Source organism: Triturus cristatus, chromosome 8 (genome assembly GCF_964204655.1).
Source record: "Triturus cristatus chromosome 8, aTriCri1.1, whole genome shotgun sequence".
NCBI lineage: Eukaryota > Metazoa > Chordata > Amphibia > Caudata > Salamandridae > Triturus > Triturus cristatus.
Genome location: NC_140591.1, coordinates 338,429,105 through 338,456,413, shown reverse-complemented (window position 1 = coordinate 338,456,413; position 27,309 = coordinate 338,429,105). Strand labels below are relative to the sequence as shown.

At 41.2% G+C, this 27,309-nt stretch overlaps 1 protein-coding gene across 2 annotated transcripts in view; it reads left to right on the top strand.

Moving 5' to 3' along the window:
- SLC7A1 (solute carrier family 7 member 1) overlaps positions 1–20,950 on the top strand; it is a 509,165-nt gene extending 488,215 nt beyond the window's left edge. For both annotated transcript variants that reach the window (XM_085621651.1, XM_085621652.1), the window contains exon 13: positions 18,030–20,950. In XM_085621651.1, the coding sequence (XP_085477777.1) occupies positions 18,030–18,235 (206 nt within the window). In that variant the 3' untranslated portion in view covers positions 18,236–20,950. The remainder of the gene's footprint in view (positions 1–18,029) is intronic.
- The last annotated feature ends 6,359 nt before the right edge of the window (positions 20,951–27,309 follow it).

Below are 27,309 nucleotides of genomic sequence, written 5' to 3'. Positions count from 1 at the left end.
CCAGCACACCAGCGAGTTGGGCATCAAGTCGATTTGAGGTTGCCAATTTAGTTTTCTACCCAGGGTCACCCAAAGGTATGTGAAAACATGTGTTTGTTCTAACTTGGTGTTATTCAGGAGCACATTCTAATTGATTTATATCTGTGCAATTTAGTTTTGTCCACGTTTATCAGCAACTCATGGTCTGCACAAAATTCCTCAAATCGGTTTAGTGCCCGTTGCAACCCTTTCTGTGTTTTTGAAATAATCAGGGTGTCATCTGCGAACATAAGCAGAGGGACCTTCATGCCTGCAAGAGAGGGAGCATCAGTAGGAAAGGAGGCAAAGTAGTTAACAACCCTATTTATAAATAAGCTAAATAGGGTTGTCGCCAAAACACATCCTTGACGGACCCCCTTAGATACTGCAAATCTTTCAGTTGTCTTACCCTGGGACCCCTACCTTACTTGGGCAAAATTTGACTCATGTAGCTTGACCACCAGAGATAACCGTTCTAGAGGCATGCCCAGAACTTCCGAGGCCCCCATAACTTATTACGTGGAACTAAATCAAAAGCAGATTTGAGATCGATAAAGGCAGCGTAGATCGTACCAACAGCGATAATTGCCACACGCCAGTAAATTAATATAAACCTAAACACTTGGTCTGTTGTACTGACGTGTGGACGAAAGCCAGCCTATAAGGGAGACATTATATCTCTATCATTGATCCAGGTCTGAATACGACTCAACACTAACCTGGCCATGATTTTTTGTATCGAATCAATCAAACTTATAGGCCTATAGTTACTAGGATTGGCGCGGTCTCCTTTTTTGTAAATTGGGAGGATTTCTGCTCCACACCATGACTCGGGAACTGGAGCACCACTAGCTATTGCATTTGCAAGTGTTAAGATATATTTAAGCCAATTGTCCTTGTCATATAAAAACAGATCCACTGGGATGCAATCCGGGCCTGGGGCTCTTCCTTTAGGTACAGTTTTTAGTGCCGTTTCCACCTCTGCCCTGTTGAAAACCACAACTAAATCGACTTCTCTATCAGAGGTTGAACTACGATGGTACTTGTGGAGTTAAATTGGGCCTGAAAGTGAAGCACCCACTGTTCGGGGGCTACGAAATTGTGGGGTATTTTGCTTGCTTCGCCACTGCCCCATTTAACAAGCTCCCAGAACGTCTGCATACCCTTTTCCTTACTTGCTTGTAAGAGATCACACCATCGTTGTTCATCAGCCTCTTTCTTAGCTTTGAGCTGAGTTGCTTTATAAAAAGTCCTAGCGTTCTTTATATCTGGTTGAATTTTCAATTTAATGGCTTTGGACAAGTTTTTATAAGCTACTCTGCATGCATTTGGCAGACATGGGGGCAACAAATCTCTTAGGATTGCATGGTTTAATAAAAAAAGATTTTAAGTTAGCAAACAATGAATCATGCACCTGTAGAATATTTTGATTGATTTCTTCCTGAGATTCTAGGTTTGCAAGGACGGCTAGTGAGTTCTCAACCTCAACTCTCATCTGCTCCAATATGGTGCTGTTATCAATTAGCATTGGCCATTTTAGTCTTCTCGTGTCTTTTGTGAGAACAACAGCCGCAGTAACATGTTCCAACGGGTGCGCCAGAGTATGTAAAACTTGTAACCGTAAAGATAATAACAAAGGATTATAGTCCCTCTCGGCTCTCTCACGGACTTCCATATCGATAAGTAGAGGCCACAACTCCAGATTAATAAAAAATAGTCTATTTGGCTCCTTTTTAAACCACAACAATACGTATAGGAGCCCTTACTGTCAGTTTGACCTCCCATTCACAGCTCTTAAGCCCTTCTATAAACACAAACTTTTTAATTGGAGGGCTACCGCAGTCCATTTCCTTATTGGATCGAGGGTCAAAGCAGGTATACTCCACTGAGAATCTTCTTCTTCACCAAGGTAACCATCTTCTGAGTCCAATGGCTCAAAACAACAATTAAAATCACCAGCAATTACTATACTGCATTTACCTCTATTGTCACCCACAAAGGTATCGAGTAAGGAAACAGTTTCTGACACTTTCCCTCCCACTGTACCTTTGGCATATACATTTATCACTATCTCATGATTCTTTATTTCGGCAATATTTCAGCCATACAAGATACAAATAAAATCATATTTACACAGAGAAGGTACAACATTAAAACAGTACATACAAGTTCGAAATCCAGAAAAAGCCATTGGCGCTAGCCACTATTTGAAACTAAAAAACTCCTTTTGATCCACATGGCATGCAGGAACTTAGAAAGGGCAAACACAATATATCCTGCAGTATCAGATTTGAAAATTCTTAGTGCAACCGAACATTTCCGGAAGCCCAGATTTTTGCAGATTGGTAGAATCCAGAACTTCCGAGCTCTACTATATGCAGGGCAAAAGAATATTATATGACATTCATTCTCCTTTTCAGCACCACAACCTGGGCATTGAGTGGCCCTGGAGGATGACCATTTGCTTGTAAGACTCCCTAATGGGAGTGAGCCAAACCTCCATTGTATGTATAGCTTCCTGGCCACAGCAGGGTGAATAACATTCAAGAATTCTTCAAAGGAATATACAGATTTAATCTCTAGAAATGATTTTACCATGGAGCCATTCTGGGAATCGTGCAGCCATACACTGCTGCAACGTAATCTATAGCACTCCGTAAGTGATTTCCCTGAGATCTCCCTACAGGCCTTAGCTGGATTATACCACATGTCTGAAAGGCCCATTGTCAGTAGTTCTTGTTTGACATAGATGAGCCAGGAGATATTCGCTGCCTTACTTGAAGTCAGTACTTCTTGCAATTCGTTTATATACTGAAAGGAGTTCGGGGGTTATCCATAACCTCCTCCAGAACCTAAGGGGTTTGATAGATAATTCCTCCTGGATAGGGAGTAAACCCAAATCGAGCCTTAGCGGTAGAAGGGGTGTACTTTGGGGAAGCAGCAGCAACTGCCGCAAAAATCTATTCTCTACTTTGGCGATTTCAGGCCTAGAGGCATGCCCACAAAGTTCCCCTCCATACAATACCGCTGCTCTCGCCCTAGTTTTATATATTTCAAGCCCTGGGGTTATAGGCCTAAATGTAGAGGCATTAGACATCTTTAAGATTCCCCCCACTGTTTAGGACAATCTGAGTTGGGATTTAGCAAGATGGGGACCCCAAGAGAGGCTTTCGCTTAATGTGACACCTAGATATTGAAATGTCTGGACTCTCTCTAATCTAACCGAATCCAGAATAGGTGCTGGTCTAGTGTGTAATGAGGGGTTAAAAATTATAAATTTAGTCTTGTCTACATTGATCTGTAATCCGTGAGCACAGCAAAAGTTGTTAAAACCATTCAATATGTGTTGTATTCCTATGGGTGACTTGGAAAGTAGGAGAGTAATGTCGGCAAACATTATAGCCGAAACTTTCCTGCCTGCCAATCTAGGTGCATCGTTATTTGGCACTGCATCCAAGTGTGATATCAACCCATTCACATACAAACAAAACAGGGTTGGAGCCAGGACGCACCCTTGCCTGACCCCCCTGTTCACCGGAAACCTAGCAGACAGTACTCCTCCTCTCGCACACCTGACCTGTGCAAAATTCTGAGTGTGGAGCCTCACCAAAATCCCCAATAATGTATTCGGAACTCCCAAGTCCCGAAGCACAGCCCAGAGTTTCCCCCTGGGCACAGTATCAAAGGCGGATCGGAGGTCTACAAACACCATGTAGAGGCTGCCACCCTCTATTAGCACAGTCTTCCAGTACAGCATGACTAAGCGGAAGATCTGGTCCATGGTGGATGTATTCCTCCTGAAGCCAGCCTGATAGGGGGAAAGAATTTCATTCTCATTGATCCACTCCTGCAAACGATCTAAGATGAGTCGTGAGAAGATTTTTGGGGGGACATCAATGAGGCTGATGGGTCTGTAATTAACAGGGAGCAGAGGGGAGCCCTTTTTATAAATTGGTATAATCTCTGCTCCCAGCCACGTGCCCGGCACCTCTGTACCACGCAAAATAGTATTAAATAAAGCGCAGAGATATGGCGCCCAAATCTTCGGTTGATCTTTAAACATATCCCCGGGGAGTTTATCTATCCCTGGTGCTTTACCCATTGTCAGTTTTCCAAGGGCAATAGAAACGTCCTCAGGGGTAAATTCCAAAACCTCCACAACCCCAGATATAGGTATATGCAGAGGCATAAGATCTAAATCAGAAGTCGCTGCATATAGGGATTTAAAATGTGTTTCCCACACCCCCGTGTCTAAATTGGCTTCAATCGCATTGCGGGGTTCATCACCCCCCGAGTTCACGATGGCCCAGAATCTCCATGTTTCCTTATTAGCAAGCGCGGAGGCTAAATTCTGCCATCTCTCCCAGTCCCAATCTATTTTTGCCTGTTTCATTGCTTCTTTATACAATGACCTAAATGCACTGATTTTTGGCCTATCAGTGCCATCTTTAATGGCACTTACCAAATCCGTTTTTAACCTCCTGCAATTGGCATTGTACCAAGAAGAGAAAGGGGGCACCCTGGTCTTGTTTAATGGAGCAATCGGGTTAAAGATGCCTGCTAGACTGTCCACCAGTTCCTTGTGAACTGTAAGCAGGTTCACCGATACACCTGGGCTCAGAACTTGTGCCCAGATATCACTTGCCTTTATAAGGAGGGGAAGAATTTGTGTGTATAAGCTGGAGAGTGCATCCCTCTTCGCAAGCAAATTCCCCCACTTAACCCGCCTCCTGTTGTTAGTGATAACAAGGCCGGGGTCATTGGTCAATACATTATGGCTTATTAAAGTATAGGGAGATTCCATCTTCAACATCAGGGCGTTATGGTCACTATCCATTCTATTCAATACCTCCAGATCCACTATCTTTGGCCACATCCGGGTTTCTACCATAACATAGTCCAAGTGGGATTCATGATCTTTTTTATTATATGTACACTTGGAGGGAATATCTGAGGGCTTGCGACCATTAACCGCCCTAATCGAGTTATGTAGTGTTAAAGTTGTGATCTGCATGGCCAATGGAGACCATGCCTTAGCATAAGGGGACTTACAGGGTGGTATTCCCCAATACTCGTCTTCTCCCATCAACATCCCCTCGTTCAACCCTCGCAGGGGCTCGTAGTGGCAGTTGAAATCGCCAGCGACCACATACTGGGTGTCGCGACTTAGGGAGTCAAGAAAAACCGATAATTCCCCAATGGTACTAGACTCCTTGGCCAAAGCAGTCGGTCGAGAGTAGACATTAACCACTGCCAATTTATGTAATGTGGGCCATGTCATAAGGACACATTGAATATCGTCCGAGTTAGTCTGAATCGATTCCGCCTTGCAACCAAGGTGTACACCAACCCACGTTGTCAGGCCACCAGAGGGTCGGCCTTTGCCTCCCCACCGGGCCTTGATGTTAAAGGCCGCGAACCCCAATCTATGCAACTCCTCCCTAGCCCAAGTCTCCTGAAATAGAATGACATCAGAAGTATCAACAAAAGTACCCAAATCTGGGCAGGCTAACTTGCTTTTCAAGCCCGCCACATTCCATGACATTATAATCATGTGCTCAGAGTGCCCCTGAATGTAATGTGGGGTGTCTAGTGAGTGGGTTGGGCACCCCTGCTGATATATATCGGTTGCCCGCGATGAGGCATCACTGCTACTTTCTGGATTAATTGAGGGGTCCTGCTCGCTGGAAGTGCAGCCAGTTTTCTGTGTGTGGGGATTTGTAGTGGTCCCTATAGGATAAATAGGAATCCCCCGAGTACAAGGGGGCAGATTACTTTCCCTTGCTACCACAGTGGACTCAGGAACCACGGTATCACCCGCATTATTACCCCGTGTTACCTGGTTATAGCAACCCAGTCAGTCAACCTGATCCAGGTAGCTATACCTGTTTGAGCAGGGGGTATAATACCGTGCCAAAGCATATGGATCACGTCTGGACTTCCCACCTCCTCCCCAACGCGAATATGGAACAGAGGACCATCCTTCTTCCTGGGGCCTCAGAAATTCACTAGGGTAAAAGAACGTGAGGGGGCGAACTCCTATTTTTGTGTCTGGGCAGGGTGTATCCCACTTACAGATGTATTCTGCTGTCCTGGGATCCCTAAAGTTGACTATCACACAATCACCAGTTAGAGATTTGGGGATACACCCCACCCTTCTAACCATGATAATCTCACTTCTAAAATCAGGGGGCAAGGGCCTATAGTTGCTAAGCCATTGTATTGTTTTATTTTTCAGAGAACTAAAGTTCTCTCTACTTGTGGCACTAATTTCAGGTACCCCCGTGAGGACTACCAAATAAGGGCTTGCTTCCGGGGGCAGATCGATTCTCGGAGTAATTCTAGGGGCCTCTCCCATACCTCCCTTCCGTGCTACCCTGCCAATATCACTATCATTGACAAGGGGGGCCGTTCTTATATTGTTGTGATCTAACTGCTGGATGTCAGTAGGCCTGGCTTCATGTTGTATGTGTGGGAGATTGAGTGTTGGCGGGCACTACCTGTGGTGTAACCTGTGGGATGGGAGGTGGCCGAGACTCTAAACATGTAGAGGTGGCGTCTGTCACTGCCCCCCCAGCCCTACTGTTAGGAATACAATTACAGGAACACTGTGGGCATACTTTAATAGCGACACTGCCTGAAATACCCTTTATTTGTTGTTCAAGAATCGTAAGATGGGTCGCTATACTGTCGAGTCTCTTTTCCAGAGGACCAAGGAGGGAGCGCAACAGCGCATCTAATTTCAATGATAAAAAATCCCCATCTACTTGGGGCACTATAGCTGAAGGAGCCTGTGCCTGGCCTAAGGACCCCCCTGGAAGCACTTGGTGCGAGGACACTGGGAGCAAAACACAGCTTCCAGGACCCTCGGTGCCCATATTAGGAGCCTCAGGAACTTTGTTATTCCGGCGTTTTAATTGTTTAACTCCCCCAGATTTTACACTTGGTGCACTGGGGGCTTGAGGCTTCATTTTTAGAGTCGTCCCTGAGACTTTGCCCTTTTTGTTCCGTAGAATCGGTCCATGCCTAATCACTGGGGGCATTAAGTCTCTCGGGGTCAGCGACGAATCGTCACAACTCAAAGGTCGCTATGTGATGTTTCATCTAAAAATTGGGTAAGGGGTTGGATGGTTATTTTAGGACCAGTGCTATTAGGGGCTCCCTTAGAAGCTTTAGGCGTACGGGCATTAGCAAAGTGGCCCAACGAAGATCTCTTAGCCAGGGCAAGGTCCTGCGATACTCTGCGTTCCATAAGAACAATGCCCTGGTCGATCACAGAATTAGCTCTTACTATGAAGTGATCTAGAGTACCAGTAAGGTTGCCATTGGGAACAAGATTCCTACCCTCTTTGGTTGCCATAAGACTGTCAAAACGGTATAGTTTATAGAGTAGAAGTAGTTGGACACTAATTGATTACTACAATCAACCTATACAAGTCTAGGTACAGACATGGAGCATGCAATATTACTGAAGAGTAACAAGTGTAAGTAAGAACACATACAATTTTGTCCACAGAGTAAGGAGGGGGGGCCCGGTCCGGTCTCTGCCGGTCTCTAATGGGCTACAACGGGCCTGCCCTTAGCCCGGGCTTCGCCCCGGTCTGCGCCCCGCACGCGTCCTGCTTACGCGAGACAGGAAGTGACTTAAATAAGGAGGAGGAGGAGGAGTCGGTAAGAGGAACCAGGTGCGGCAGGTAAGCAATCCGCAAGGCGCCCTGGTCCTCGCAGTCCCGAAAGATAAAAGCAGAGTTCAAAAGTATCGTTGTCCTCGTTGTCCTCCTTAAACACCAATCAATGGCTCCGTGGCAGCCCCAGCGAAGAAAACACAGTCCGAGCCTGCGAGCGGCGCCCGCGAAGCGGGGGCCGCGAGGCACTAAATAGTAGGCAGGGGAGGAGTCGGGAAGAGGAACCAGGTGCGGCAGGTAAGCAATCCGCAAGGCGCCCTGGTCCTCGCAGTCCCGAAAGATAAAAGCAAAGTTCAAAAGTATCGTTGTCCTCCTTAAACACCAATCAATGGCTCCGTGGCAGCCCCAGCGATGAAAACACAGTCCGAGCCTGGTTGATGATCATAGCATAACTGGATAGCTTGTATATCTGGACTATTAATCGATACTTCCTCGACCCTGTACCAGGCATTTTGTCTCACCCAGATTGTTAACCCTCCAGATGGTCTACCTTTTCTACCTCCAACAGCCGGTTTTGAAAAGTTCAAGTACCCTGGACGGAATATACTTTCAAGAGACCAAGTCTCCTGAAAGATACATACATCACTATTTTCTATAAAATCCGACCAATCGGATGAGACTATCTTAGAACGTAGCCCTGCTATATTCCAGGAAACAAAGTCTAGTCCTGGTTTCACATAATCGGGCATAATATTACAAAAGGCCTCCTGTACATAGGTTCCCTGAACCTCTGTCAGCATATCCAAATCACAAATGGTCTGAGGCGAGGAGAGAACAGTTATTCCATTTTTATCAAACCTAACCCCTCCCTCCACAGAGACATGTCCCTTCTTACTGTAGTTATAATCGTTTGAGGGGGGCCTAATTTTTACACCATCTATATTAGTTTTGTTAGTAGTTTGCTGTGTCGAAAGAGGAGTTGACTTTAAGCATCAATCTACTTTTTCCAAAGAGGAACTTTCATTATGAAGTTCCTGGGGGATAACTCCTTTCTGGTTCGGGAACTTTGCGGGGGCGTTGTATTTTATCCTAATTATGGATGAGGTCAAATGAGACGTTCTTAAATCAAATGCCACCAAATTATCCACTAATTCGGCTGAGTTTAGAGTTAGGCATACGTAATCTGAACTATAATCAGTCCTCTCAATTTGTTGGGCGGCAAGTATGTCTTCCCTTATTAATGACCTACAGTTCCTCATGTGCCGAAGCCACTGGGTGCTTTTATTGATCAGGGATTCTTCGTCTTCCCTGAGTAAGCTAGGATTTTTTTTAGGTACATTTATTAAATATATTTGATTTTTTGTACTGTAAGGCAAAAAACTTCTTTGTGGTTGATTTGGCCAATGCTGGAAAGGGCCTAAATGGCTTCGGGGATGCAACAATCTTATATTGACTTGGTCGCCATAACTCTTGTTATCTTGCCGGGAAATAAAATGACTATCGCGAAATGACTGAGCATAGGGGTGCGGGGTCCCATTAATAATCTGTTGTGTCTCATTTGGGATTGAATGGAGAACAGTCAATACTGTTTCAACACCATCCTGGGGCTTACCCTTGGTTACCATGTCTAAAGCATCCCACGAAGACCCCCCAGGTGTGCATGGTCTGACAACATTTGAACGATTATCATTATTGATCATTTTGGCCGTATCAGTTAGTTTTTCTGTTAGCTTTTCGATCAGGGCCTTTAGGACATTAACAAGTTCTATAAATACACCCGGCTGTAATATCAAACTTGCTTGTTCCGGTCGAATCTCCCTCATGCATGCACATTTACAAGGGTGTGGTGATGATGTTTGATGTATAACACCCTCGTGGCCTATACATTCTTGCGATTTAGCCAACACAGTATTCTCAACAAGGGTCAATAGGGGGGTGAATCTATTACTGCAATCTACAATACACTCCAAATTGCTTGCATTTACTATTTGCTCATCAAGGGGTTGAACAGCCTCACTTAATAAATTCCCCACTACGACGGGCTCAATTATACCCTTGTCCACTGATATTTTAAACATGGCCGGTATAGATATAGAGCCTGAAGATGTGGATTGAATTTTAGGGGGAGTGTGTTGAGAACTACTGACATTGTTTACTGCGTCTGATGGAACTATCAACATCCCTTCACAAACTTTGATCAAATTATCTATACGGTCCATGACACCATTATTCCTTTTAATGACAACATTTTTAAATCCCTTTTTGGGCTTTTTTTCCTTCTTTTTTGTAGTTACCTATTGCCACTTTCAAGGTAGTTTTATCCTCATCTGCGTATCATTTTCTCCACTTTCTTGCTGCCTGTTTGCAGCCCTTTAAGTTTTTATTAGCTTTACATTGCACCAGGAAGCTGACAACCTGTGTGGGTTTTTTTTCTTCATTGGGGTGTTGCTTATCTGGTCGCAAAGTGTTAAATAGTTTTCATCCACCTGTTTATGTACATCAAAAGGGCTTTTAACCGTGAATACATGGGATTGTTTTGCTGTTTTCAGCATATGCGGCGGGCTGAGCGTAGTGGAAGTTTAAGTGGAAACGTTTCTCTATATAGTGTCAAGAAAAAGAATACATCCATTCCTCGCAACACCAGTACAGATCTTTACCATATCTTCAGTTAGCCAAGCACATTCATCAATAAAAGTGCACTTCGCAGCAATCTCTCACTTTAGGAGATCGGGAAACTCTTATCTATGGTCTACTAGAATAATTAAACAGTTCCTCAAGGGACTCTTTAGAGCTTTTCCACCAATAAAAGAGCCTCCTACTTCTTGGCATCTCAACGTGGTATTAAGTCAGTTAATGAGAAGACCATTTGAACCAATCCACAAGACATAGTTGAAATATCTGTCATGGAAGACGACTCTGCTATTAGCACTAACATAAGCAAGAAGAGTTAGTGAATTGCAAGCATTCACTATGATACATCTGTTCATGCAATTCAAAAAAGACAAAGTGATCTTAAGGACTAACCCTAAATTCATACTAAAGTACCTTTGTCTTTAGTACAATAGGTTCGTTGAGATGGAAATCCATTCTTTCCAAACCCACAAACTATTGCTGAGCGATATCTGCATACTTTGGATGTTAAAAGGTGTGTTAACAGAACAAAACAGTTCTGTAAATCTGATCAATTGTTCATCGCCTATGGCAATTTGAATGAAGGGCTACCTGTCTCTAAATCTTCCTTTGTAAGATGGATTGCAATAGCCATTCAAATCTGCCATAACGCTGCAGGACGACCCTTAAGTCCTAGAGTCAAGGCTCGTTCAACAAGAGCTGTTTCTACATCCACAGCTTTATTTGCTGGCCACATGGTCCACCAGGCATACCTTTACCTATCATTATTGCCTGGATGCTACAGACAAAGCTGATACAGCGGTGGGACAGGCTGTGTTGTGCCATCTATTTCAGTAAGGTAAACCTCTTTCCTTTTTATGTATTTATTTTCCCACCATCCGCTCTTGTTATGTTTGTTTCCATTATGCTTGTTACAACCATTGACCATATTTGCATTATTATGGTATGCTAATATGTATTTATGTTTAGTGCTAACTATTCGGATTCAGGCATGTGAATCTATGAAAGATCCAACCCTGGAGTAGCAAATACGTTACTTACCTGTAACTGTTCTCCATTATTGATATCTTTCATAGATTCACATGTGACCCACCCATCTCCCCTAGAGCCTCCCCTTTACTAGTTGGGATTATATTTATTCCCACTTGTGCTTGAAAATCTGAGGGAACTAGCCTCTGTGGGTAAAGTTCTAGAGGGTGCTGTCACCTGTTCGGTTGTAGAAGTTTGGTCCTTTTAAAAAAAAAAAGAAAAAAAAAGAAAAGGCCATGGATAGGCTATTAAATTCATGACCTAGTTCCATTGTACCGTAGTCTACTAATTTGATTGCTTTGATATAATACTGTGGGATTCCCAATTTGACGACTGGGAATGATTCGAGCATGTGAATCTATGAAAGTTACCAATACTGGAGAACTACAGCTACAGGTAAGTAACTTATTTTGTTCCTGGGGAGGCTGGAAGAATAATTAAAGCATATCTTAATTTATTGTATAATATTTGGGTATTTTAGTTTGAGTAATTATTGTCTAAAAGTCCCCCAAGCAGTCAGTTCAGATTTCTTGCCCCTAATATTGCTAATTCATATGTCAGAACCCCAAGTACTTTGACTTTTTTTGTTTCCTGATGATTTATCTGGAACTATTTCAATGCAAAACAATTCCTGCGTTTTTAGCTTAAGTAGCTATGGAAAAGATTGTTATTTTGATGGTTTAGCATGTTTCTTCTGATTTATATCTAGGGAAAAAGTCTACTTTGTTTGGTTTTAGCGCATGTTGTTTTAGATAAGTTGTTTAGTTTTGCACTGTGAAGTAGAGGTTGATAGTCAATCATCTTGGTTGACCGTATGCCAGCTAGATAATTTTGATGTGATTTTAGTTTTTTTCAGTATTTTTACCAAATTATTTATCCATTGCTGTGAGGTTAGTAGGCAGTTGCATGTGTTTGATTAGAACTGTATATAAGATTTTCATTTATGCTTCCCAGTTTGCTCTGTTTTAAACGTAGCTCCATCATCTGATGTGCTCATGTTGTGTGTTTCTAATACACCTCAAGATTGAGACTTTTTTGATTTGTGTTACTCTGTTAAAATATAGTTAATTATTGAGAATTCATGTCTGGTTTATTTGAATTTTTACTGGAATTATTAATTGTTCTGAGCATGGAACAATCTTTCATGGGAGCTCCTTTAGTTAACATTAAAGACTGTTGGTCAGTGTTTCAAGGACCTTATTCAGAGGATTCCTATTAGTGAGTCTACATGACTTTCCTTGGTGATGCATTAAAGAGTGAACAAACAATTGGGGATGGGGGAGGATACGGGGGGAACTGGGTGAGGGACGATCATACAGAAGTCGGTCTATGCTGCTGTTACTGGTTTTGAGTTTTGTTTGTTATTACCTATGGTATCTGTTTAATTACCCATACTGAATAATCTGAATAGGCTCTGTGCAACACAATAACGGAACCACATCGCTGATACACGGTGTCTTTTACCCTAGTTGGAATGGACGAACTGTTGAAGTTCTACTTGTACCTGAGTCAATGAAGTCACCGACATGCATGTTAGTTTTATACCTTCCCTACTGTAATGCCTACTTGAGATCGATGGATGGTTCAATATATGGTCGGCCATACATATTGTTATTTGTCTGACATGAAGATGTAAACCATGAAATTAATAAAAACAGATTTAAACAAAAAAAAAAAGTGAACAATGAGGAACGATATTAATCCATAAGCCAAAAACAAATTGACACCATTAATTTTGACCTACGAACGACTAAAAATTAAATATCAAGTTGTGACCTCATCAGTCCACATGCGAAAATATTAACTTTTAGCAATTGGAAATAGATAATGCTGATCGTCAATAAATCTTATTTGACACTGTTGTCGAGGTATGAATATTTTAACTACTGGCAGTCGCCAGTAGGTAGTTATAGTCAGGACCTAGTTTCCTTAGGAAAAGCGTTTTTTGTTTTGCTAATTACTTTGGTGTCATTTGACGAATCTTCACAAAAGTATCAAAACTAGTTTGCCAGTTACATGGGGAAAACGTGTTTTCCCCATGCAATTTCTCATAGGGATTTTGGACAAAACTACAGCTCGAAGCGCTTCACGGAATTATGCCAAATTTAGCAGAAAGCTAAATCTTGGTCCAAAAAAGAGTGCCCTGACCCCAAGGGACTGATAGAGGGGTCTGTGAGGGACCCCTCATGAGCAAGAAATTGCCCCAAAGCCTTTTTTTTTTGTTGGGAGTGCGTGAGGATCTGCAGATCTTCACGAATTCAGGTGGATCTAGACCTCGAATATTTAAAAAAAACACAAGCACCCCCTCAGACCCACACAACTCTTCACACCCACACTTACACAGCCATACAGCCACTCACACAGTCACTTACAGACCCACAAAACCACTTGCACCCACACAGTCACTCACACACCTACTCGCACACCCATACACAGGCAGTGACACACTTATAGAAATTGCAATGGCATATGTTTTTTATTAAAGTTGTTGTTGTTTTAGTGTTGAATGTGTGCAATATAACCAACAGACCCCTTATTTGTCCGAGAATTCACGACCAATCCTTAAAATTAATTTTAAAAAAAAGATGTGGTGCATTGCATTTATAGAAAGACTACAAAAGATATCTTACCGTAATTTTAAAATATTCAATTTTAAAATGTATATAATAAGAATGTATGAATAAAATGTATTTATAAACTTGTGAACATCTAAATTGAACTTATGGATCAAAATGTAAGACCATTTATACCCAAATATTTTAAAAACTGTAAAATTCACTAAAGAAACGAAATGTTACAGGGATTTTTTTGGGGGTGCAGTTTTATATAGCGTGAACTAGACCTGAAGGTATCGGAAAGCTTTACATGAGCACCAGTTATGTTACTGACGGACACATTCATTTTCAATAGACACGGGGAGATTAAGTGATTTGCCCAGATTCACAGAATGTTGAGCAACCCTGCAGAGACTCAAGCCCAGTTCCCCACCTCCGTGGTTGACCGCCCTAGCCGTTAGGCCACATTCTCTCCCAAGTTATAGTTAGGAATTAGGATTAAAGAAATCTTAGAAATTCACTGAAAAAAACCAAAAGTTACAGGGATGTTATAATTGGGCTCAGATTTTACATACAGAGTCATAGATATTCAGCAGTTCTATTTATCTCAAATACCTATAACTCATGCCCTAAGGTAACTATAACTTGCGGCCTCACCATGCAGTGCTACTTATCCCACATATTACATCACTCATGACATTTCCTATGACATCATTGATAATATCACTGCAACTTTTGCTGTGTAATTATTGATGAGCAAACTGTGCATTGCGGGGGCGTGAGTTATAGTTACCTCAGGGCATTAGTTATAGTCACGTGAGATAACTATAACTGCTGAATTTCTATGGTTTTGTGTGTGTGTGTGTGTGTAACATCTGAACCCAACTATAATGTCCTGTAACCTTGTTTTCAGTGAATATATATATATATTGAATGTATATATACATATATTTGCTAATATTTACCACATAATACACTGTTAACTATGGTCTAAGGTTTTATGGAGAAAATGTTATTGTAAAAGATGTTGGAAAGTAATTTTTGGGAATAAGATTTTATCAAAATCAGTTTCCTAAAACTGGTAGGTATCAACTTCTGCTGTTGTGTGCTGTTTCATGTTTCTGGTTTACAGATGTACTCAAGCACAGTTCTCAAACTTTTCTGAAAAGCTTAGAAATCTATTCAACGTTAGTTCGAAGGATACAGACTCTGCCAAATCCATGGGTGCTCTACAGCACCAACATTTTATGGTTGATCACGTTGAAAACAGCTAATTGGTCTGGTAGGCAACCTTGCCAACCACACAATGCATTTGTACAACCCTATCCTGCACAGCAGCAAGAAGAGTCACAAAGCCGCCAATTGCAAATAGTTAAATTTCATTGCAGTTTCAGCTATCATGAGAAAAGGTTCCTATACAAATTATTCCATTCTCAATCTCCTTGATTGCCAAACACCTGTGGGGGAAGGTTGAACAATAGTCCTCTTGACTGAAGTGAAACAGACAAATATGTTCTATCCCTTGTGCTGAAAAAACATACTTGTCAAATTAATCAAATTCATCCACACCTTCCACCACCCAAACACAAAGCGAACAAAAACATTTGTTTGTTGCTAGAGAAGCTTGTTGTATTACTCACGAAAGCAGCTATAAAGGATGTTCCTTTACACGAAAATGGAACATGAGCATATTCAGTCTACTGCTTGATTTCGGTCTCCTCTGAACACACATTTACAGACCGTTCACTTCAAGATGGCATCTCTTCAGAAAGTCATCTCACTTTTACATCATCAGATTTTCATGCGAACCTTAAATCTTAAGGATGCATATTGGCACATCCCAAAGTATCCAGCTCATCAGCAGTAGCTACAGTTTCCGATAGTTGGATGACATTACCTTCTCAAAGTGCTCTACATACAAAAACTCCAAGTTTTATTTTTTTACCTTTGTTGTGGCATGAAACTCATAGATGGAGATATACTCACTGTAACACACCTTTAAACAGTTTTTTGTTTTTGGAGTTTTATATAACACAAACTCGACCGAAGGTATCAGAGCACTTTACAGGAGCATCATTCACGTCACAGGCAGATACAATCATTTTTGGTAGGCATGGGAAAATTAAGTAATTTGCCCAGAATTGCAGGATGTTGAGTGTCCCTGTCGAGACTCGAACTTGGTTCCCCAGCTTCGAGGTCAACCGCTCTCGCCGTTACGCCACATCCTCTCCCCCTAGGTTAAGTTACAAAGTCCATTGACCATCTCTTAGTATAGGGTCAGCTGCTTGTAGACTAATTGGGTAAGGGCTTGGGAGCAGCTTGCACATGACACGTGTAAGCACACATGTTCATGTGTAGACCGAGTGAGGCAGACTGTTGTCTCTAAAATGTATCCAGTCTAAACTATTTGTCGCTTGACACATAAGAATGCTAGGGCCTTACCCTTCATTTGAGTGCTAAAAGGGAATGCACCTTCAATTTTGGGTAAAGTGTATAACTTAAGTGGATTTTCAAAATGTGCACTTTGTCTACAGTTAGTTAATTTTCCCCAGTTTGTTGCCTAAACAGTACATGGACCGGAGATGCTTACTTGTATGCAGGCTATTGAGCAATATCCTGAGTCAAGACTTTTAATTTAAGGTTAGTTTTAGCCACAGCATGTGATCTTCAAGACCTCAAGCTGCAAACAAAAAATGGTAATTAGCTGTAACCCTTGGTTTGCAGATTGTTCTGTTGTAGCCGGACGTGATCCTCCTGTGCCCCTTCTGGCTCAAAATCACTAATGAGCACATCCGATTTACTACGTTTAATAATCCAGTGGCACCTAAACTCCAGTGGAAATGATCTGTCATGTAATCGGATGGGATATTTGTTCCCTGGTGCATTGTGGGTTTCGTTCACAATTTCGATTCATTTATTGCATTCGCTAAACCAAAATAAACCTTTTAAAGGAAATCAATATGTGGCATTCGGAACACTAGAAGGCATGAGATTGCACAGCATGTGATCTACAACATTACAAGTGCCAAAACTACTCTTACAGTATTACTTTGGTTCCTGACATGTTAGTGGAAACTACTCTGTGGATTTATCAGCATGTTCTGCACCCTTCAAGGTTGACTGCTTCAGAGTGTTTCAATAGAGGGCTTCCGGAAAAATCAATAGGTTCTGAATTCTCTTGCTCGTCTTTGCCTGGTCCATTGTCCTCCTGTAGATGCCAAAACATTGTCATAGTAGTGATCTTTCGCCAGTATTGAAATCCTTTGGCAGCACAGATGTTACAACTCCAAAGTAAAGCTGGAATGAATATTTGAAAAATACTTCTTTGGAATACAGATTATGTTAATTACAAACATTATTATCATTCTATTCCATCACTGGAATTGTTCATACAATCCAGTACATGATTCTGAACATTGCTGTTTTCTGCCACTCTAGTCTGTCTTCTTAGTTTGTCATAGCAGTTGTTGCACTTACTACTGTGTGCGATACACTGAAATCAAATCAATTGTTAGTCAAGGAGTTTCTAGCAGATGCAATGACAATTTGTGCTTCTTAGATCTTTCATGGTGCATGCATGTTATGAAGGGCCTTTGTGTGTTGAGAAGCCACATAGTGAAAAATCTGCAAGAACATATTCAGGGAATTTTTTAAGAAATTATTTGTCCTTTTTTTCTTCAGTTGGAAAACACCTTTCTACATCTTCTCATATACACCCCATGAGACAAGTTTTGAAGTACTTAGACGTGAAAATGGCATTGCAGATGTTTGCAACAGCTCAGGGAGTTACAGGTTTGACCATGTTCTGCTCAATTGCCTGGACCTCTGCCGTGGGTGGCACTGGGCACAGAACAGCAATATCCCTTAGTACTGTTGAAAAGATTTCCATCAGATGATTTCACCTTTGTGCATGAATATAAAATTTTACATGCAAGGTGGACCACTTTTTCCACCCAGAAGTACTCCGCGTGCCCAGAAAGATTTGTGGATGGGGCCCAGACCCTGCCCCCATACTGCTTCTTTACAGGCCCTCCTCTACTTACATATACTTTTGAAAACTACTGACTGACTAGGCAAAGCAATTATAAACTGTTCAGATCCTTCGGTACGTTCGGTTGCACCATTTTGTAAAAATGCAGGCATATTAACTTTTTTTTCTTTGTCTTTTTAGGTTTCATCATTTACTTTGGATATGGTGTGCGGAACAGCACGGAAGCTGCAGCATATGCAGCTTCAAATACTGCAGAGAGAAGCTCAAATGGCTGCAAACGAACACCCAACCAGAACATTGATGAGGCGGCTCCTGAGAAAGAGGCCTTCCTTGACGATGCAGATGAGTCCTCCTCTGTCAACCCGTGGAGCACAGAAGAAGCCTAAACTGAAACCAACACATGCAGTCTGCAGCTGCCTTTGTTTGAGGCAAAGTTCGAAGGAGAAGCTGTAAAGCAGGCTGAGCTAAGGGCACACTTGCCATCTCTAGCTGCTATGCTATTGATTTTAATCCATTTATTTGTGTGTGAAAACAAAGGGTAGCTTTTTCCTTGGTAGCTAACCACCAATGCTGCTATGATCTTATGCTACAAAAGAACACTTTCCTTTCATTAGGTCTGCAAGTTAAATCTTTGTTACTTGATTATAGAAAGACAGTTTCGTATGGAGAAAGCATCAGAAAGACTTCAGGATGGTAAAACCATGATGATATAGTTTGTTTGCGGCGGTGTCACAATATACGACCTCATACAAGGCTTTCCCGGAAAGAAGCAACATTTGTGGTATTTGCTGCATGCAGAAGGTTGGATAATTTTCATTACAGTCTGTTGGGTTCATGGTTGATACGCACAGGGACTCCTCAACCCACCTTGGTTGTAGATACCACCATGACCCAGGCTGCACAGGTCTTTCCAATGTTGAAGCAAGAAATGCAAAGAGTGCTGCATATGACCGAAGAGCTGGTCTCCTCTGATTGTACCAGCAAAAGGAGTGACATTTTTTAATACCCGTTAATTCGCCCAACAATCCATTTTTACTAAACCGTGTAAATGGCTGCACAAATCGTGGATGTCCAAAGACTAATATTTAACATTAAGTTTGGAGCTGAAAGATATTTTTTAGAAGTATTAACTTATTTTTTGTACGCTGCTTATTGTGTCTCACGGGCAAAGGTTTGGTAGCTTTTATAATGTTTTTATTAAAACTTCCCTGTACATTACGGTGGCGCTTAGAAGGGACCTCAGTGTTGCAGATTCTCTTAGTCCTCTCTTCATGAAAATGATGTTCCCATAGACATTACCTATGCACCTCCAGTGCCAGCTACTCTTTGCTGTTGGAATTCTGAACTGTTAATACAGGTATTCTCTAAATCGTTGCAAAGTGAGGTGTTGTAGTCTCCATAACAAATGTGCAACAGCAGGCCCTGAAGAATCTAGCATGTATTTAACACCCAGTTCACGCGCAAGTAGGCCGAAATACACAAATTCCAGACTTATGCTGAATACATACATTTCTGCGTATCTGGGAATGCACCTGAAATTCTAGAAATATTCATGGATTTTTTTTTACTGTTCGTTGATTTCCGTGCGTTCTCCTTGTGCCCTATATATACTCCTGTGAATTGCCCACAAAAGTGAGTATTGCGATCATATGAATTTGCCTAATCAAATTTCCTACACATTGCATCAAATATGAACATGTTTTCATATCCAGTCGGCAAATTTGCTGTGGCATGTTTTGGTGCATAGATTAAAGGTCAACTACTTGGATTGCTTTTGTGAAGTTCAAATGTGGTCATTCACAAAGCTTCCAACTACCCCCCACTCTCTCTACACTTACTGTAAATTTTCATCTGCAGAAACTAGAACCTATATGCAGATTGTCTTTAGTTACAAGTGGAAATCGCACTCCACATCATCCACAAATCCTTATTGTGTGATTTCTGAATACAAAAGTCACCCTCTAGCAATTTACAGTGTTATTCTTATGTTGGAACAGAGAATTTCAGGAATGTGCCTGCCTCTTACCAGTATGACACTGAATCCACGAAACATTGTCAATAGGCTACAAGCGACATTAACACCTCATGTAGATGTGCACTTTCCCATACTTATCAGTAAAGCATTTCTACACATTTAACTGGAATAGTAGCCATGAGTCAGAAGTATTCTCCTCTACCCCTTGATGGAAGCCTTACTGTAAATAATTTGTAATTACCATTAGCACAGATATTGTGCTCCACAGCCCTGTTATTGAATACTTTTTTTATGTTAAAAAAAAGTTCTATTACGCAGGATTTTCACTGTAAATAGTTCTGTGGATGAGTGAGTGAATGATCTATTTAGCGCCTGACAAGCACAGAGCATCTTGCCTTAGCCTTGTTATTATAGTTGGTTATATGTTTACAACTTGCAATTTAGTATAGTTTGGAGAGTGTTTTACTGTACTTTATTTCAGGGTTAGCTTTAAAATACATTTCTTTGTGTAAATGGTTTTTAGCTTTGTGCCTGTGAAATTAATTCTGGCTGCTTATTCTTGCAAAGTTTCGGACCTTTGCAAAAGTTTGCCTGTGGCTGGGTAATTTAATGTAAAGAAAAAAAACTATAGGTGAGATTTTTCTGGAGGATTGTTTTTTGTTTGCCCCCCACAAAATCCACTGTTTACTGGATTTTTTCCTGCTAAGTGGTTTTTTTAACAAGTTTTACCAACTTTGTGAAATTTTAAAAAACAAAGCTTCACAAAGTTGGTGAAGCTCAACTTCGTTAGATGAATATTATGCTTTGCATTAGTAATTTGCATTATGTTTGTGATTACTTGAAAGTGAGGTTTACCTGAAGAGGGAATTAACCCCCATTTATTTCAGTCAGGCTGAAATTAGACAAAACTCTTTGAATCTTTGCCTCAACGTCACGGCTGTGGAAAGCACTTGTTTTGTTACTTTTTTAAAAGGTCTAGAATGGTATTCATTCTCTTAAGATGCTATTTTTCTGTATATTTGAGTGCCACTGTTGTTAACGTTACAAGAATGTACTGTAGAGCCTGCAGACTTACACTACAGACACCCTACTGCAATTTAGTTTCAATAAACTTTCTTCTGAAGCAGTCTTTGCAGAAACTCCCATGTTCGACCTAAAATTTATGCTGAATTCCATTCATTGGAAGAAAACAATACATCTGTCACCCAGTTCTGGAGACCTATAGCTATACACTATTACATAGCTATTGCTACCACTTCCTTCAAGTTCATGAGAAAACGGTGAGGCATTCAGCCATTGAGCAAGATTGTTTTCTGTAGGTGGTCGGGGGGATGCGATACATTCCACTGTTGTCACTATTTTTTGGAGGGGGAAGCTTGTGTTGGGACCACTAAATATGATAACTTTTATAATTCAAACCCGATAAATGTAAGCTGCCGGCAGTGTGGCATAAGCTATGTGCATCAGAGAGTGGTGCCAGGGCACACTGGCTGCTCAGTGCCAATGGATAGGATGCTATATAGCTTTCGCAAGCTGGCACAAATCTGCTTTGCACTCTTTTACAGCCCCCTTAATAAATTAACCTCTTGCTATGTGGTAGAAGAACATTGTTTTCTATTTTTAATCCATGACAGCAGCCTGCATGTTAGATAGTCACAAAACACATTATTCATATATATGGGTCTATGTTTGATCTCTTTCATTTTTAACCCCATTTTCAAATTCCAACAAACCTTATTTTTACTTAAGAAATTGCATTATGGTGTACATTTCCATAAGAAGAGGCGGCTGTGCTGAGAAGTGGAGCTCTGCTCCATAATCTTCTAACACCCAATTCACCGCTTGCCAATGCTAATGCGCACAAGAACAGTGCTTTTCAGTTACAGGATTCTTACTTTTTTGTTTAATGCACGGGTGCATTCTGTGTGCAGCACTCAACGGAATCCACTTCATACTGTGGCATTAGGGGCATTGCTGATGGTCCTATTGAGATACGCTGCAGTGTTTTTGAGTCAGAACTACTGCCTCCTGCACTCGAAGGAGAGAATACGCATTGTGTACAATGGGATAATTGGTCTCTGACACCAGAGAGTGGTGGTTTTAGAAAGAGGCTGGATAAGCTTCTGCACTACCATACTTATGCTACATATACATCGGACTGCTTCATTAGAGTATGTGAGGCATACTCCTTTTACACACAGGCTGTTAAAGGAGATGTGCCGGCAAGGGCAAAACTTCTATTTGATATACCCACATGTCATGGGCATTGCTGGTCCGACCTGGTCAGTCCTAGAAAGGATACGAGCACCGAATTTTCCTTGATAGTCTGAATTGTGGTGTAGTTATTTTACAGCAGTATAGCAGCAAGTGATTTTTATTGCGTTGTAGCATTACTATAGCACTTCCTTCCCCTTTTTATGGCCGGAGCGGTGCCTGGTGTATATAAATTTTAAAAAAATATGAGGTTAAAGGAAATTAGATAGGGTAGTGGCTTAAGGCAACTGCTATAGACGCTGTGTGTGTGCAATCTGAAGGTAACTGGTTGACATCACTGTGGACTGGCTCAACATTTCACACTTCTAAGATCATCAAAAGGAGTGTCATATAGTTTTGTAATAATACCTCCCACTGGTAAACACTGACAATTCAGCTAGCGTGTGTTTTGACATTATTAATTTGTATGTATATGTGTATCTACTTGTATTTATTATGGCAGCATAAATGTATACCTACTTAAAATAACACTCTAAAAAAACATACACCGTAATTCCTTTTTAAAATGCAGAGTATTTATATTTTTAAGGAGGTTATTTTTAGTTTTATAACAGATGCAGTGTGGATGGGCACAAACAATTTCAGCAGGTAATCATTACATAAGATATCCAATTATCGCTCACAGTGACACAACATTGCCGACAAAAAATGCAGAGTATTGTTAACCTAAAACATATCCTATGGATAGTTAGCCGGTGTTCTCTTGTTTGAAGGCGATATCTCTTCTTCATGGGAATGTTGAAACTCAGTATGCTGCTTTGTTTCAGCTTATGAGGTCAAATCATTAAGCTTCCAGTGCCACATTTTGTAGCTTGCCTCTCTAACTTCTGTTGAATTGTGAATTAGGAGGCAGGCAAATATTAGGGTAACTCCAGGTACTCTGCTTACAAGTAAACCTAAAACAGCAGTGGACATCATCTGACAAGCTGCAGTGGACAGCCACCATAGCTGACTGACAAGTAACCAGTATGCAGAGAGTTCTTCGGCGCAGGATTTTATAGGGATTCACATGCTCTTTGAATATTCCCTCATGTCGAGCTGGAAATACTCCATATCCAAAATGTGGGAAACATGTCATTTCAATAATGGAGCCTTGCCATAGAGCTAGTTCTCTCGGACTGTAGAGCTTTTTTTAACCACAAACCCCTCCTCCACCCCAAACACCATCCTCAACCGATTCTTTCCATAAGGTGTAAGCATGTTCTTTGGGGGCTCTTGCTCTCTCTGACATTTTTAACTGTCTGTCGCCAGGATTTGTTGCTAAGGTGCCACTGAGTTTTATTCTGCAATAAGAGCAGTAATATACTCAGTTTAGTTAAGAATGTTTTTTACAACCTATGAGCACTGAAACATTTCAGAAGATGATGCACATGAAGAGTTCATGATTCTCCTAAATAGGTCCCCAAAAGTAAACTTTTTAAGAGGTTTTGAACGTTGTGTGTTTTGAGTCAAAATAGGAGTCTGTCACGCCAGGCCCAGAAAGGATGGTTAAACTATTCCAGGGATACCCAATATAAGCAGGTGTGATAGCTTATCAGACAACTTGGTGCTTTTGCTTTGCAGTGCTCCAGGTACCTCATTGTGCAAAATAATGCCTTCAGATTCATTATAAAGTTGAGGTCAAACAAAAAGTACGTAGAAAATCTGTCTTTCAAGATGGTGACTCACGGAGATGGTGACATAACATTAGGAAGATTCTTTTCCATGCATATAGAGGAAGCCTATTTCCATAGCCCAGCCACAAGAAACATGCAAAGTTCTTGGTTTTAAAGTGGGGCAGCCTTTTGGCAATTTAAAGTCCTTTTGTGTGGCTACTGTGGAGTTTATGTAATGTTTGGCTCCAGTGCTGTGCATCTTTTCAATCTGGCAATGAATTTCGAGAAGATATTTTTACTCTGTGACGGTGGTCTAGTCTACCAGGATATCAGAGGTGAACCCAGTTCAAAGTGATTGCCCAGTTGTTTATGGAATTTTGTCACCTGAGCTCTGAACCAGAAATCGTGTTTCCCTTTCGGTCCATGATCTTGCTTATTTTCTGGGTGGTTAGCTCCTCCAGGACCACAGATGTTCTTCTGATGTTCACTGGTACGTCTAGTCATTGGCCATATATGAACCCAAAACCAGAAAAGTAAGAAGAGAGAATTGAGCACTAACAGCACTGGTATGGTAAAAGTATATATCCAATCATCCTTTCTCATCAAAGGTGGGTAGAATTCACTGACAGTCAATATAACATGAATGGAAGGAAATTGAGAGAAAAAAAGAATATATGGGAAAGAAAAACTGAAACCATTCCATCCCATTCTCTTGACTCCAGAATGTGCCTCTTTTAATGATCTCTAATTAACACAGGTCAATGCGGACTGGCACAACCTCATTTACTGCATGAACAGAATGAAGCTTGTGCTGGAGATGTAGTCCAGTCATCCCGATCTTGAAACTTGTATTCCCTTTTGTCCACCTCTGTACAGATCATGGTAATCAAAAATGCTTGCCTGGAGTGCCCAGATACTCTTAGTAATCTGTGCTAGAACAAACACTACACATCCGTTAAATGTGACTTGAAACCTTTTTTCTTTAGGTCTTCTAATATCTGTATTGATAATTGCACAACAACCAAATTGTATGACCTCAAAGAACCTAAGCACTAACTTGTTCACTTTGTCAAGGGAGGGCCAAGACTTGTGGGCTTTGGCTGCCAAACACCAGATTATGCTGATGTCTTAGAAGGAGTAGAGTCAACTGATTAGGAAGTAGTCCGGGCACCACCCGTTCTTCTGAAGAGTACCGGCACACCCCACAGATTTCTTTTCATATCTAGCATAGAAAGAAAATGTTTCTGCTTCTCCAGCAGATGTATGGAAGCAGGATCTCTGGGGGATCAGATTTCCATTGATTGGTCAGAGGAGTTCCTGTATCTGATTCCACCACTGCTTCTGATCTTTTTGTTTGTTTGGAAGCTGCAAGTGTCCCCACATTAGGCAATCACAGTTGGCCCCAATCAGGCAAAACAAACTTTAGAGGCAGATGCACCAAGCATTTTAATAATCGCAAACGCTCCGGTTTGGCATTTGCAACAGTTAAAATGCTTTTTCTTATGTACTGATCTGAGAATGGATGCCGATAGTTATCTGGAAGGGGAATGTTGTAGGCGTCCCTTCCAAATATTGAATCATTGTCTAAAGTATCAATGTTTTCAGACCGATATCCAGTCGCAAAATATTGATATTTTACAGATACCTCAAAGGAGGTGGTAACATATTTGCAAAAGGTAAGGTTTTTTTGTGGGGGATCTCTTCCCCCTGTGTGAATGTAGAAAAAGTTGAATAGGAGGCAGCGGGTCTGCAGCACCACTGCCAACTCAACAAACAAAAAAGTAAATATTTCTTTTTGAAACGCAGTCCGGTTTAATGTAAGGAAAAGAGGCTGCATTAAAAAAAATGCTTTATTAAAAAGCAATCACAGACATGGTCTGCTGCGCAAAGTAGGTCACCATCCCTGTGATTCCCTACAATCATAGTGAGTTCCAGTTTGTGCCCTACCTCCTCAATATGTATGAGGAAGGTCGGATTCTGACCCCCTACAATTCAGATTTTTATCACACAGGTCAGTTTTTAAAGTATATTTACTAGTCAGAAAAATGCTGGTCCTAAAATACAACCAGAATTTTAGGACCACATATCAGTACATCTGGGCCATTATATCTTGCCCTGAGCCAGATGTGGGTCCAAAGTCACCTGAGCCTGCTGGCTTTCCAGGTGCTAACATAGGCTCCGGACCCTGCATTGCAAGTCCTAGAGGTTGGACACCTCTACCGGCCTCAGAGTTGCATAAGTAGTATATACAGTGCTTAATTTGTGCTGATGGTTGCATTTGTTGGGATCTGGAATTATTATCTTGCTAACAGAGAAACATAAGACAACAGTGGCAAAGATAGATAGCAGGAATGCAAAAGAACTTGCATAGGTGGTGGAACAAAAAGGCATGAGGCGATATCGAGGCTAGGCAGCCTAGGCATCCAGCAACTCCGCATTCATGCTGAGGGCTCCTAAGAGAAACTTGAGGAACCTACACTAATGTGTTTTTAAGCACTTGTTCTAGCCCATGTAAGGATGGATTCTACTAATACCACCCACCAATAATGGAGATAGAAATGTTCATGGTCAATTGAGAACGCGGTGCACCAAATTACAAATGACCGCGTGAAATTCTGACATCTCACTTATGTCTTGAATTCATCAGTAAGATTATACATGGTGGAGTTGCCACAATGCAGGCGGAGACCCAGGCCAATCTTCTTTCAGCAGTCGGTTAGGAAATTTTGAAAGATCTTACAAGGATGTTTCTACTGATAACGGCCTTGGCTCTTGCTTGGGAATTTTTTCCTTCTATGAGGGTGTCATCCCTCTTTGACCGATGTGCAAAATGAGTGTCATTTATTTTCCTTAGATAATAATTTTTCTTGTGAACATAACCTCCACCAGAAGAATCAGCAGGGTCTAAGCATTCTCTCTGAAGAAGTAATAGACCAATTCCATCTGACAAAATTCACTTCTAAAGTGACGTCCAATTTGCAGATCAAGCAGATGCTGTTTATATCTGTGTTCTTTGTATAATCAACAAAGGAAGTGACAAGTACACAAAATGACCTGCCTTCATGTCTCTTAAACTGTTGGGATAGATTTTCCAAGGCCACCATGTAGAGTTCTATCCATTTGAATCATCTGCATACATTACACCCTGGACTTGGATTGCTAAAGCTGATACTCTAGTCAAATTGTTCTGCAAAAAACGATTTCCATACATCTATCCCTTTTCAACCACCATTGAGTATTGGATCTGTCTGTAATTTATTCAAATAGCATGTGAATCTCTAAATAAAGTAATTCTGAAGCTGTTACATAACAATGCATGTAGTTCTTCAGCATTGGCATCTTTTATCTATTCACAAGCAGCCACCCTACCTCCATGTATAGGTAATGTAGTACTGATGTATGCACTCCAAATCTGGCTGAGATGGTATATAGTTGGAATCACTGCGGGGCTGTGTTGAGAGAAAATGTAAACTTCACTGAGAGTAAAAAATGGACTTTCAGCAGTCCTGTTTTCCTAGTGTTTTTTCTTTTTCAACAGAGGCTTACTTTGACATTTTGAGAGTATTCAAATAACATAAATATAAAAGATACATTTACCAATGGGTAAACATACTTC